The sequence below is a fragment of the Podarcis cretensis genome (genome assembly GCF_951804945.1).
Source record: "Podarcis cretensis genome assembly, chromosome: 6".
Taxonomy (NCBI): domain Eukaryota; kingdom Metazoa; phylum Chordata; class Lepidosauria; order Squamata; family Lacertidae; genus Podarcis; species Podarcis cretensis.
In genome coordinates, this window is record NC_137175.1 from 24,898,892 (window position 1) to 24,914,375 (window position 15,484).

At 40.9% G+C, this 15,484-nt stretch overlaps 1 protein-coding gene across 1 annotated transcript in view; it reads right to left on the bottom strand.

The window, feature by feature from the left end:
• TOP1 (DNA topoisomerase I) overlaps positions 1–15,484 on the bottom strand; it is a 77,185-nt gene that overhangs the window by 39,379 nt on the left and 22,322 nt on the right. Inside the window, exon 3 of the mRNA XM_079979166.1 lies at positions 4,946–5,048. Coding sequence (XP_079835292.1) covers positions 4,946–5,048 — 103 coding nt within the window. The remainder of the gene's footprint in view (positions 1–4,945; positions 5,049–15,484) is intronic.

Below are 15,484 nucleotides of genomic sequence, written 5' to 3' on the forward strand. Positions count from 1 at the left end.
TGTCTGCATATAAATTCTAACCAAGAGCTCCTCACACAATTCATTGAATGGACACAAGTAAACAAGTGCATGATGAATAAGGTGCTACAGCCTGTGTCACTGTCTACCCTTTATCCACTGTGTTCTCACTAATAACAATAATAATAATAATAATAATAATAATAATAATAATAATAATCCCCTTCATGGATCACTGCCTTGCCGTGGCGAAGGGGCTTGAAGAACTCAGAGAAGCTATGAACTATGCCGAGCAGGGCACCCAAGATGAACAGGTCATAGTGGAGAGTTTTGACCAAACGTGATCCACCTGGAGGAGGAATCGGCAAGCCACTCCAGTATCCCTGCCAAGAAAACTCCATGGACAAAGACAACAGGCATATAAAAGTTATGACGCTGGAAGATGAGCCCCTCAGGTCGGAAGGCGTCCAACATGCTACTGGGGAAGAGCGGAGGGCAAGTACAAGTAGATCCAGAGCTGATGAAGCGGCTGGGCCAAAGCCGAAAGGACGCTCAGTTGCGGATATGCCTGGAAGCGAAAGGAAAGTCCAATGCTGTAAAGAAAAATATTGCATAGGAACCTGGAATGTAAGAACCATGAACATGGGTAAGTTGGAGGTGGTCAAAAATGAGATGGCAAGAATAAATATTGACATCCTGGGCATCAGTGAACTAAAATGGACGGGAATGGGTGAATTCAGTTCGGATGACCATCATATCTACTACTGTGGGCAAGAAACCCGTAAAAGAAATGGAGTGGCCCTCATAGTCAACAAAAGAGTGGCAAAAGCTGTACTGGGTTGCAATCTCAAAAATGATAGAATGATCTCGATACGAATCCAAGGCAGACCTTTTAACATCACAGTAATCCAAGTTTATGCACCAACTACTGGTGCTGAAGAAACTGAAATTGACCAATTCTATGAAGACTTACAACACCTTATAGAAGTGACACCAAAGAAGGATGTTCTTCTCATTATAGGGGATTGGAATGCTAAAGTAGGGAGTCAAGAGATAAAAGGAACAACTGGCAAGTTTGGCCTTGGAGATCAAAACGAAGCAGGGCAAAGGCTAATAGAGTTCTGTCAAGAGAACAAGCTGGTCATCACAAACACGCTTTTCCAACAACACAAGAGACGACTCTACACATGGACATCACCAGATGGGCAGCATAGAAATCAGATTGATTATATTCTCTGCAGCCAAAGATGGAGAAGCTCTATACAGTCAGCAAAAACAAGACCTGGAGCTGACTGTGGCTCAGATCATCAGCTTCTTATAGCAAAATTCAAGCTTAAACTGAAGAAAGTAGGAAAAACCACTGGGCCGGTAAGATACAATCTAAGTCAAATCCCCTATGAATACACAGTGGAAGTGAGGAACAGGTTTAAGGATTTAGATTTGGTGGACAGAGTGCCTGAAGAACTATGGATGGAGGCTCGTAACATTATACAGGAGGCAGCAACGAAAACCATCCCAATGAAAAGGAAATGCAAGAAAGCAAAGTGGCTATCCAATGAGGCCTTACAAATAGCGGGGGAGAGAAGGCAAGCAAAATGCAAGGGAGATCGTGAAACATACAGGAAATTGAATGCAGATTTCCAAAGAATAGCAAGGAGAGACAAGAAGACCTTCTTAAACAAGCAATGCAAAGAAATAGAGGAAAGCAATAGAATGGGAAGAACCAGAGATCTGTTCAAGAAAATTGGAGATATGAAAGGAACATTTCGCACAAAGATTTCCATAATAAAGGACAAAAGTGGAAAGGACCTAACAGAAGCAGAAGACATCAAGAAGAGGTGGCAAGAATACACAGAGGAATTATACCAGAAAGAAACGGATGTCTCATATACCCCAGGTAGTGTGGTTGCTGACCTTGAGCCAGACATCCTGGAGAGTGAAGTCAAATGGGCCTTAGAAAGCACTGCAAATAACAAGGCCAGTGGAAGTGATGGTATTCCAGCTGAACTATTTAAAATTTTAAAAGATGATGCTGTTAAGGTGCTACACTCAATATGCCAGCAAGTTTGGAAAACTCAGCAGTGGCCAGAAGATTGGAGAAGATCAGTCTACATCCCAATCCCAAAGAAGGGCAGTGCCAAAGAATGCTCCAACTATCGCACAATTGCACTAATTTCTCACGCTAGCAAGGTTATGCTTAAAATTCTACAAGGAAGGCTCAAGCAGTATGTGGACCGAGAACTCCCAGAAGTGCAAGCTGGATTTAGAAGAGGCAGAGGAACCAGAGACCAAATTGCAAACATGCGCTGGATTATGGAGAAAGCTAGAGAGTTCCAGAAAGACATTTACTTCTGCTTCATTGACTATGCAAAAGCCTTTGACTGTGTCGACCACGGCAAACTATGGCAAGTTCTTAAAGAAATGGGAGTGCCTGATCACCTCATCTGTCTCCTGAGAAATCTCTATGTGGGACAAGAAGCTACAGTTAGAACTGGATATGGAACAACTGACTGGTTCAAAATTGGGAAAGGAGTACGACAAGGCTGCATTTTGTCTCCCTGCTTATTTAACTTATATGCAGAATTCATCATGCGAAAGGCTGGGCTGGATGAATCCCTAGCCGGAATTAAGATTGCCGGAAGAAATATCAACAACCTCAGATATGCAGATGACACAACCTTGATGGCAGAAAGTGAGGAGGAATTAAAGAACCTTTTATTGAGGGTGAAAGAGGAGAGTGCAAAATATGGTCTGAAGCTCAACATCAAAAAAACAAAGATCATGGCTACTGGTCCCATCACCTCCTGGCAAATAGAAGGGGAAGAAATGGAGGCAGTGAGAGATTTTACTTTCTTGGGCTCCATGATCACTGCAGATGGTGACAGCAGCCACGAAATTAAAAGACGCCTGCTTCTTGGGAGAAGGGCAATGACAGGCCTAGACAGCATCTTGAGAAGTAGAGACATAACCTTGCCAACAAAGGTCCGTATAGTTAAAGCTATGGTTTTCCCAGTAGTGATGTATGGAAGTGAGAGCTGGACCATAAAGAAGGCTGATCGCCGAAGAATTGATGCTTTTGAATTATGGTGCTGGAGGAGACTCTTGAGAGTCCCATGGACTGCAAGAAGATCAAACCTCTCCATTCTGAAGGAAATCAGCCCTGAGTGCTCACTGGAAGGACAGATTGTGAAGCTGAGGCTCCAATACTTTGGCCACCTCATGAGAAGAGAAGACTCCCTGGAGAAGACCCTGATGTTGGGAAAGATGGAGGGCACAAGGAGAAGGGGGCGACAGAGGATGAGATGGTTGGATAGTGTTTTCGAGGTTACCAGCATGAGTCTGACCAAGCTGCGGGGGGCAGTGGAGGACAGGAGTGCCTGGCGTTCTCTGGTCCATGGGGTCACGAAGAGTCGGACACGACTAAACGACTAAACAACAACAACAATAATAATAATAATAATTTATTATTTACACCCCACCCATTTGGCTGAGTTTTTTGCTCCCCTTCTAAGGTATGTATATTATCTTTTGGAATGCTGCAATGTGATTGAGATTACAGACAAGAAACACATCAGAGTAATGAGCCAAAAGCCAGGCAGGTTTTGCATTATGCCATGCAAAAAGTCCCTTTCTAAAAGGCTGTAAACACTACAATGTGGGTGGAGGAGAGAAGGGAGTTTCACAACAATTTAGAAACATTTGGAAGCACAAGGTGAAATACCACCCCCATTGCCTGCAAAGTGTGTTAACTAGCATTGCCGGGATTTAAGCAACCAGTAAAGTGTGCAACAGCTTAGCCAAGACATTTAGAGCCTCTGCCTCCAAGGTCTATGAATGTTGTAAATTTTGGAGTCATGTTGGCTCAGAAATATCTCCCATCTATCACAAATTGGAAAATGAAATGGTTTATTAAAATGTATTCAAGTTTAGAAAAAAGCACAAAAGGGATTAAGGTGTTAAACTTGTTAAAAGGTTAAATTTGTGTAACTGTTTAGGTACAAAATACAGTGGTGCCTCGCAAGACGAAAAGAATCCGTTCCGCGAGTCTCTTCGTCTTGCGGTTTTTTCGTCTTGCGAAGCAACCCTATTAGCGGCTTAGCGGATTAGCGGCTATTAGCTGCTTAGAAAAGGGGGGGGCGAAAAAAATCTCAAGACTTGCGAAGCAAGCCCATAGGGAAATTCGTCTTGCGAAGCGCCTCGAAAAACGGAAAACCCTTTCGTCTAGCGGGTTTTTCATCTTGCGAGGCATTCGTCTTGCGGGGCACCACTGTAAGACTATGTGAATGAAAGGGGGGGCAGTCATATATACCATAGAATGGCAGCCCCATAATTTGATATCTGGAAGCTATTCACAGGTTTTAACCTCAGTAACATTAACTTACATGTAACTTGGTTAACCCCCAAACAGTAAAAAAAAAGCTGTCTTGAATTTACCATTTCAAGTGTCACTTTATGACTCAGGAAGATTATTAAAACAAGAGTTCCAATAAGAATGGCCACCAATTTATGTGGAGACCTTTGAAGTAGGGAAAGGAAGCCAGTACCAAAGCACTGCTATGTCTATCAAGAGCAAGCACTATTGGCTTTAATTTGTGGTGAACTAGCCTGCATCTCCTGCAAAGTTAAAGAGTATGTGAACAAAAGTGACTAAAGCAGGCTTCTTGCCTTGAACAATACTTAGGCCAGCCAATGTACTTATTGGCATAGTAGACACAATACTATCTGACCAACAACAGCCTGACTGGGCTAGCCAATCTCTGAGATTGCATCATGTCCACATCTCCCCCAACTATGGCTGGAAACAGCTGAGAAGTATGCCAATAGCCCAATCAGATGGGATCACATGAAGCAAGTTCAATACGTGCCACCTCCCTACTAGCCAGCTGACAAGCACTCTGACTGTAATCTTGCAACCCCGTTCACATGTTTCCAGGCCTAGTTTGCATGTCAGGACCACAAACCTGCTGACAACAATCAGGAATCTCACCTGTTACTGTGCTTGGATTTCTCTCGATCTTTCTCTTTGTCCTTCTTGTGCTCTTTGTGTCTGTGTTCCCGGTCTTTGTGTTTATCTTTATGTTTGTGAGAATCTGAAAGCAAGAGAACAGAGAAACGACTTAGGAAATCGCTGAGAAGCTATGACAATTTCAAGTAAGCAGCTTTGTATTGGCTGCCACGAATATGCAACCTAAACATCCCAGTAGCAGTGATGTACATCACTTCACTATATGTATGAAACTGGCATCAGGCAAACCCATGTGCATCCTCTACTGCAGGGGTCCTCAACTTTTTGGGGGGCAATGGGCCTTGGCAAGTGCCAAGAGAAGGGTTTTTTAAATAGTTTTTAATGCTGTAACCTGCCCTGTGACTTTTTGATGAAGGGCAGGAAATGAAATGAAATAAACAAATAGTCTGAGGACCTCACCCTACATGACTGTTTCTCTCTGCTTCTCTCTGAAAATAAGCCCAAATCTATTGTTATTATGTTCCCTGACATTTTACAGACAGGCACCTCTCCTCTCCTGGGAGAGACAAGTTAGTATTTCTGGTGCATGGAAAGTGACAAAAAAGTACAGGGGGGAAAGGTTTAAATGAAGTGTGCAGGTTCATCCATGTACTAACCCGTGGAAAAGACTAGCAAAGGATCAACACAGTACAGTGGACGCTCAGGTTGCGAAAGTGATCCGTGCGGGAGGCACGTTCGCAACCCGCAGCGTTCACAACCCGCAGCACCGCGTCTGCACCAAAACCCAGAAGTAATCTGTTCCGGTACTTCCAGCTTCGGCACGGTGCACAACCCAAAAACACGCAACCTGAAGTGTCTGTAACCCGAGGTATGACTGTACTCAGGACTTCCCTACTCAAGTAGATAAACTATATTGCCCCCAAGCGTAAAACCTTGCAAATATTAAAGGTGTTTTGGTGTCCTGTTCTCTTCCACATGACATTTAAAATAATTGGTGCTCCCTCCCTCCGCTACATACAAACACGAACACACAGCACTGCACAACAGATTATGTATTTTCTGCTTACTGCACAAGAAAAGTATTGTCTTTTTCTAGCCCACACAGATATACATGCAGCTAAAACAATTAATTTTTAATTTGGGGGAATGACGAAACTTAGACGGGTCTTCGGGCTGCAAATAAATAAATAAATAAATAAATAAATAAATAAATAAATAAATAAAATTATTGGGTGTTCATATGTAACCTATGTGCTACAGGTTACCATCTTCTTATAGAAAAAGCAGAAAGGGCCACTAGTAAAACTGGCACGGAAGGAAAAATGTCTAGACTGGAAGCACTTCTAACTGGAAGTTAGCCCCTGAATCTAACCAATTATTTGATCAACTGCCTTTTACACATTGGATACTCAATATCAAGTTAACAAACAGTTCAATGGAGATTTTGATTGGAACATTTGATTCAAATTACCTAGAAATTCTGCTTATTAAGCAACTTTCTAAATGCAAGCAGTTTTATTTCTCCTAATACATGTTTCCTACATAGCTGTTTGGAAAGCATCTCAATTTACTGGATCAACAAGTGATGCAGTGACTATTTCCTAATACCACTGAGGACCCGGCTAAAGGGAAGGTCCTCAAAATATTCCCATCTAGACTTGGTTCAACGTTATAGGCAAGCCAAGTTCACCTATGGTCTGTTTGCTTACAAGGTATGCCCAGATAAGTATCCTTAACAATTTGGTTGGTAATTCCACCCTAAGCAGTAGGAAAACAAAACAAATTTTGGGGAAACAAGTCATGGTTTGATGGACTGTGGGGAAACCTGTACTTAACTTGTGGTTTAACAAACCATGGCTGAGCATTATGTGCATACAGGGTTTTTCTTAAAACCACCAGCCATGATATTCAGTGGTGAAGTATGGGAATAGAGGACTTAAAACTAGATTATAACAGTTACTAAAGATCTTTAAAGCAACTTGCTTCAGTGAAAGCGATTATCTGGGAGCCTAACTGTAGAGCCAGCAATAAACTGTGTTTAATGGAAGTCTTGTAAACAAATTATTAGAGGAATCTCTTTAGACAGTTGCCTACATAAGCATAATGGAAAGTACAAGACCAATAAACAGCAAGGAGGAAGCGAATAGGAAAAGAATGTGAAAAAGAGAAAGGCTTGTGAAAATCTGAGATGTTTGGATTACAACTTGATGTGAAATACTTGACAGGAAATATAGTTTATACAGTAAAGTTTACAACCAATGTTTGGATTATGGGGTCAGTAGGCGCACACTCTTTATCCACATCATACATAGGGCTGAAAGTGTATTCTGCCATACAAACCGAGGCCCTCACAACTGATCAGACTCCATAATAGAGTGTTGACATCATCTAGTAGTAATTTTGAGTTAGGCTAGACTGCTTGTACTACACTGCATACAAATATGTACATTTACATGTTATATACACACAGAGGGGAATCACTCACTTAAAAGTGGAATGACTCACCTTGAAATCAATTTCCACCCTTCATTTATTGTAGAAATCATTGCCATTTTTACCATACCTAGATTAAATTTGATACAACCACTTGAAGCAATAAGAGTATAGGTGGGGGTTAAATTCTTCTCCCTTTTGTAATATCAAATACAATGTAAAATGTGGAGAAAATGACCACCACCCATCACAGGTCTCAGTGAATCCTCTTATCCCTGAACAAAAAGTAAAACATGTCCTTCTCTTGACCTATATTCCAAAGTGCAATAGAAACAGGTAAGACACCCTGGAAACCTTTATTTCAACATTTTAAAATAAATAAAAATGAAGCACATAGAGATGCACAAATATGCAATTTATGCATTCTGTACAGACAGCACAATCAAATGATTGTATAATAAATGGGGAAATGGAAAGTAAAAGAAAGTTAAGCAAGCTAAAATTATTGTAAAGACTCGGGTGGGCGGAAGGGGGGGGGCATATGAAGCAAATGCTACCAGTGAACACTTTTCAGAAAACCTTTTTGCAATTCCAAGCAAAGACCCCAAGCACTTCCTTCTTCCAGCTCTTTCTTATAATTGTTTTACTGGCCCAGTGCCCTATTAGGTATTAGAAACACTCATAGAATATTTTGAGAGTATTCTGGCACCTGTCATCAGAAAGTCTATGAAGGGAAACCATTTATGCTTATGCTTATTTACAAAGATAAAAATCACTCTTGAGATCTAGAGACTTTGAACTCAGATTGGAGTCCAAGGTATTTTGTAAAATGGGGAGATGGATTAATGGAATTATGTGAACAAAATTGGACTGAAGCTATGGGTTTTTAGGCAGTAGCATTGCCCTCAAAGAGTTTATTTCATTTTATTGCAGTTTAGTGTAGAAAATAAGCTGTGCACCTATTCCCACAGAATTACACACTACACTGTACTTCACCACCTTGTAATTTCATAATTATCTCTCCAGAACAAAGAGTCAATTTTGCTAGTGTATTCTGGAAGCATTTGACCTTCTGTAATTTCACTTCATTGTTTCAAGGTTCCAAACTCCTGGCCGCCAGCACTATCTGGGGACACACTTCATTTCCTCTAAATGTTAGCCACACATTTGCAAGAGTTTTAATCTGACCTCACCCCCAAAGGTGCACTCCTCCACTGTCTCCCAAGACAGATGGATGCCAACAATGAAGTTTTGATGCCACACTGGTTGCAAAACCATAACTGAATGATCACTAGTGGATCAAAGGCTCACACACTTACCCCCTCCCTTGAAGCTCTGCCCATGCAAAGTTCATCATCCTTTCTTGTATTAATTATGCTTTAGAGCTACACTTGAACTGGCATAAATATAAGTTACCATAGCCTTTAAACCAGAGACTGAAAGCACTCTTGGAAACTGATTTGCTGATTTGGACACCATGACAAACTAGAAGTAGTGCGAGACTAACCTTAAAAAGGTAAAGGTACCCCTGCCCGTACGGGCCAGTCTTGACAGACTCTGGGGTTGTACGCTCATCTCACTCTATAGGCCGGGAGCCAGCGCTGTCCGCAGACACTTCCGGGTCACGTGGCCAGCGTGACAAGCTGCATCTGGCGAGCCAGCACAGCACACGGAACGCCGTTTACCTTCCCGCTGGTAAGCGGTCCCTATTTATCTACTTGCACCTGGAGGTGCTTTCGAACTGCTAGGTTGGCAGGCGCTGGGACCGAACGGGAGCGCACCCCGCCGCGGGGATTCGAACTGCCGACCATGCAATCGGCAAGTCCTAGGCGCTGAGGTTTTACCCACAGTGCCACCTGCGTCCCTCAAGACTAACCTTATAAGTCTATAAAAGCAACTAGCCTAAGAGGCTAGTAGCAGGTGTTTCCATGATAGAAACAGTCAGGATGGAAAACAGGCTACAAGCTAAGCATTTGGTTTTTTACTCACCTACCATGCTCCTAATTTATTCTCTCTCAAACTTACTTGCCTGCCTATAAAGTGCAAATAACAGCAACTAGCTCAAGATGAGGCACTGTAATTAATTTGAAATCATCACATCAATGTTCTCTTTAGAAAGTATTCAAAGTGCAAATTGAACGTAAAATAAAAGCAAATTCCCAGAGGTATTGTGGCTTAGGAAATGTAAGATTGCAGTGACGTTTGTAAACCCAACTGGGATAAGACTGTAATGTAGAAAAATGGGAAGAGCTATCAATGATGACACTGAAGAAGTCTTGACCTTTGTTGAAAGACTTGTACAGAGAGAACAGTAGCCAAACCCAATTGGATGTATTTTTAAACAAATTTTGTTGGATTCCATATATATATATCAGCCTCCCTCCCTCGTGCCTTAAGAGGATGTGGTGGAAGAGGTCAGCTCTATATTGATTTTTCCCATTATCTTGTAGCACTGCCATGGATTTCTCACAATGTAGAAAAGACAACCCTTTGACAGAGGAGCACTAAAACATACAGCAAGAGATGTTCTGCACCCAGCTAATTGTGCTAATATAGATGTACTTCTCATATAATACCAAAGTTCTATGCTATAGGCTAGAAATATTTTTAAGCTAGTTCCTGCAACCTGCCACTGCAATACTATACAAAAGCTCTGTAATCTATCCTTCAAGTTCTCATAGCTTACATAAACTACAACTGTGTAATGCAACTACTAACAAAAGAGTTTTCTGTTTGAATTGCAAGACTTTCTACATGGCTCTTTTATTAAAAAAGAAAAAAATTCCAATAATTTCACTGATAAAAGTAGGCAAGATTATTTACACACATATTACAACCATCACTGAATGGTAGAAGAGTCCCTGGAGGAAGCCTACACATATTTCACCTACTTTTCCCCTGCCTTGAGTCCTGTCAGGAGAAAAGGTGGAGTACAAATAAATAAATAAATAAATAAATAAATAAATAAATAAATAAATAAATAAATAAATAAAATAAAATAATACTTCAGCCAAATGGAGGTATTTGACAACTGTCATACAAAACAGTGGTGCCAGTACTGAACTTGGCAAATGCTTTCATTCCCTGGTAGTGCAGCACAAATTGCTTTGTGAGGCACTGCTACTGCTGCAGATTACTGGCAAGCATCTTCTTAATGTACTCAGGAGCTGCCTGGCAACTTGTGTTTATCTACAGAGGCCTGTTGTGGGTTTCAGGAATTCCAGTGAGACCAATATGATATTGCAAAACCTACTGAATACAGAGCAACAGCCAATTTTAATGGGACACAACGCTCAGGTGTCATTAATACTTGCTAATAATTCTCCCAGAGAGGACTGTATGTTGGAACTGGCTTTATTTAACAACACAGATTTAAGAGTGCTTTGAGCACTTAGAAAGAGTGCTATATAAATACTATATTCTTATTGTCTATAATCACCCTTCAACCTTCTATTCTTGAAGGCCTCAGCAGATAAGTAAATAATAATAATAATAATAATAATAATAATAATAATAATAATAAATTATTTATACTCCACCCATATATCTGGATGTTAAGGAGGAGGAAGTGCCACAGTCCTTTCCCCTGAAGAAAGACGTTTGTAGGCTGGAAGTCCACTTGGAGTCCAACTTATCACTGGCGTCTTAAGTGGCTTCTGTAGCTAAGAGTGTTTATGCCCAGCTCAAGCTGTCACCAGCTGTAATTGTTTCTGGATTGGGATAGCCTTACCTGAGTTGCCCATGCTCCTGTGTAGACTAATGTAAAACACTATTATGTGGGGCTGCCCTTGAAGACAGTACCAAGTACTGAAGAGAACAACTCCCCCAATATCAACCATCTCAGATCTTATAATGGGCAAGTGAGGCCCTGTTGGTGCCACCATCACTGGATCAGAAGCCCATCTAGTTCAACAACCTGTTCTCACACTGGCCAACCAGATGCTTTTAAGAAGCCTACAAGCAGGACGAAGTGCAACAACCCTCCTCCTGCTTATGATTCCAAACAACTGTATGCAGAGGCTTACTGTCTCTTATAGGGAAGTAGCCATTTAAGAAAGCATCATTAAAGACCAGCTACAATTGAATTCTTTTTAATATGCACTGCTGCACCCTAGTGGAGCAGTTGGTTATCGTCAACAGAGATTTATGCGTGGGGAGGGGATGGACGGACTCTACACTAGTGAATGTATGAAGCCTGCCCCATTTAATTTTAGTGAAAGCAACAGCCCTATTTTCTGGCTTTACAGAAAGGGAGGAGGTAAATATTCTGAGGTCTAGAATACTTTTTGATTAGAAAACAGGAACCCAGATAACTTGGAGAAATAGATTCAATTTCCGAGGCTTCTAACACCTTAAGCAAGTGCTGCCCAGCATTACAGGGCAATTATTTAGCAATCTAAGAAAAGCAATTTAATGATGTCAGTTGCATCACTGCCTAAATCAGCTATACCCTGGGAAGAAAGAGGCAGAGGAAGTAAAATACTGATTTTCACTAAAGTAGACCTCACTTCACACTAGAATCTATCTTGCATCTTAAGTGTAAATAAAGGGCAAGCAGATGTTCAAACAGAAATTTATGCCAGAAAGGATCATTCCAATATCACAAATCTCAAGGAAGATATTGCATTACAGTTATGGTTTATACTTTTTAACCCTCAGAAAACCTGAGGGAGTTCAAGCTTGAAACTCCAAATAGAGTTCAAAACATGCACACCAGCTTTCAGCCAGATAACTGTCCTCAAGACAGACTGAAAACAGGTGTAGAGACCAAGGTAGTATCCAAACTTCAAATGCAGAAACAAACTAGAATACTTCTGTTATGGGGCAGCTATATAAATTAAGTAGGTAGCTAAATATGGTGAAAGCAAAATGTCACTTTAGAGAAGAATCTAAATATTGCCCTTGAAGCTTAAATTTGTTTTACTCTGAATTGTTTTATTTGATGTTTTAATGTGTTGTAAATCGCTTTGATTTTTTTCTTTAACATATAAAGCGGTACAGCAATGAAATTAATAACAATAACATTTAGATTTCCAGTCCAAATGGACTGTTGAGCAATTAAAGCCCTAAATGGCCTCGGTCCTGTATACCTGAAGGAGCATCTCCACCCCCATTGTTCAGCGACTGAGGTCCAGCGCCGAGGGCCTTCTGACGGTTCCCTCATTGTGAGAAGTGAGGTTACAGGGAACCAGACAGAGGGGCTTCTCGGTAGTGGCGCCCGCCCTGTGGAACGCCCTCCCATCAAATGTCAAGGAAATAAGCAGCTATCCTATTTTTAAAAGACATCCGAAGGCAGCCCTGTTTAGGGAAGTTTTTAATATTTAATGCTGTATTGTTTTTAACACTTGATTGGGAGCCGCCCAGAGTGGCTGGGGAAACTCAGCCAGATGGGCGGAGTAATAATAATAATAATAATAATAATAATAATAATAATAGTAGTGACTGATGCTCATTTCAAATAATGGCTTGTGCTGGACCAATTCTCTACTCACCTGTGACGCTGAAGAGAATAACCGCAGGACCACAGAGGCTGTGTAAAATGTGGTGGTGTATGTATACACATGCCTAGGCTTCTTCCACAAATAGTTCCTGCATTTGCAGTTGCACACTTAAGAGTACCAAACATGCCTCTCATTTGTTGCCAACAGGACTCTGAGTCAAACTAACACAAAACAAATTACAATGTATCTGCTTATTACCAAAACCTCAACATGTATGCCTTTTTATTATTGAAGAAAGTTTAGTAACAAAAGGGAATGTCAACGTTTTATTTCATTATTATTCCTATTACAGGGCTACATCAGGACCAAATTAGATTTTTTAAAGTGCACTGATAAAAATAATCCAATGTCAGTTAATCAACTAAGACTGTTACTTTATTCATTCTTGCCTGGAATAAAGCCCCATTCCAAGTAAGCATACAGAGGATTGGGCTGTGAATCCCACTCAGATATAAGAATAGCAAAGTCACTGTCAGAAAAGGCTATATAAAATGAATATATATTCATTTTCATAACTCACTTCTCTCTGTCTCAGTTTCTCTCTCTCTTGAAACCTCATAACTTGATGACTCTCAGTCAAACAAGTGAACTCCTTTGATTACAGGTGTTAGCAGGTGACATGCAAATACTATTTGTAGAATTTGATGCAAGATAGGCAGTCTGCACAGGTTGAGCTGTTACTTTAACTGCAGCCATCAAACAATGAATTTTCATCTGTGAATTGAACTCATCTCTGAGACGACTGAACAGGACAAGTTCACAAATCTGTGCAGGTAACTTGCAACGTACACACATTTAACTTGTACACATTTGACAAAAAATGTTTAAAAAATTAAAATGGAGGCAGAAAGGGGGGCATCCAGGGGGAAAACTTAGGCAATCTCATCCACCAATGAATCAACTGTGTTTTGACTATACATGATTTTGGCTTTAGCACTATCCATGGAAACATCAGGAAGAACTTTCTGACAGTAAGAGCTGTTCAACAGAGGAACAGACTCCCATGTGTATCTAGTTGATATTCCTGCATTGCAGGCGGTTTGACAAGCTGACTCTCAGTGTCCCTTCCAACTCTGCAATTCTATGATTCTATGAAACATAAACCCAGAGCCATACGCACCTGGTAAAAGCAATAATAGCAGCCAGTGGACCATCCGCATTTTTCCAACAAGCACAAGCTATTGCTTTTCCCCTTGTGCAGATTCCAATCTTCATCCTTCACAGTCAACTCCTGCTCAAGTGCTAACTCCTGTGTCAGATGCACTTGGACTTTGATTCAGGTTCAATACACACACACCAGAATGCATGCAGCCATTCTAACCAAGTTCTCTTGTGATGTTTTGTCTACAAGCTCTTAAATGCCATGGTAAAGAAAGCTAGTAGTAGGAAGTGTTTTCCTGTCAGCAACAGTTTGTAGCAAGGTGGATTGTGATGCTGATCACACCATTTACTAGGAGCAATTTCAACAATCTACTTAAATCCTTTCACAGGCATTAGAAAGTGAAACCTTAATGGGCTTCTCAGCAGTTCTTTCCAGGGCCAAGATCAAGCACAAGACTAGCACAGCTGAAAGAAAAATGCTCTGACATTAAACAAAGCAATAGTAATTGAGCTTTTTAAATAACACTAATGTGTTAGTCTCAGCTCAGTTCAACACGCAATCTTTACTGAATGCAAAACAATGCTTTCTTGCTTTCCTCTCCACATTTTAAGAAGTGGCTTTATTTTTTTAAATCTTCCTGGGAAGAGGAATCTTTCCTAATCTTTGAAAACCTTAAAATGGAAAATTAGCTATGCTAACCATTAAGAAAAAAAGTAACAAATCCATACGAGGACAACAGCTTTATTAGATTTAACAAAATTCCACAAAATAGTGCACATACAAGTTTCAAGTTCCCAAACCCCTTTCATGAGGTGATACATTCTTTTACCCATCCTGGGAGGCCAGGGTGCCACCTGAAACCTGCAAAACACCTGAAGGGGCCCCTCCTCCAACATTCTGTCTTAAGGTTTTTAGGAGATGCAGGCACAGATGTCTCAAACAACCTTTTTTCCTCTGTTCCAGCCCCTTGCTCTTTACCCAGAGCAGAAAAGGCAGTCTCTGCAAAGGAGAAAGAGGAGGACAGCAATGCCAATGCAGGGATGCAGCAGGCAGCTTCTGCTGTGGATACTTGGGACTCAAAGGAACCTTTAATTATGGAACATATTTTCTTGATCCTACACAGTTTGTCATTAATCTGTTCTGCAAATTTCATGTTGTAACTACACTGATCATTTGGGGGGGCGCGCAGAGAACCACATTCAATAGATTCATCAGTCAACAAATAAATCTACTGCACCCTATAGAAGCAACTTTACTATACAGAGGAATTTTAAAAGCAAACATTTCAATCTATACTGCATTTCTGAGAGCAGGAAAAGACAACTGAGACCACTTCACAGGCAGTATGCCTCACACTGGTGATGATTCCGTTATCTTCTGGTTTCATGCAGTCTGTCCTTACAAATGGTTGCTGAGTTTTATAAAACACACAGAGGAATACACTGGATATACACAACTCAAAAAGCTTTTTGATTCATTGCTTTCTCCACAGGACACCAGCATTTGCTGGATACCAATAAGGAC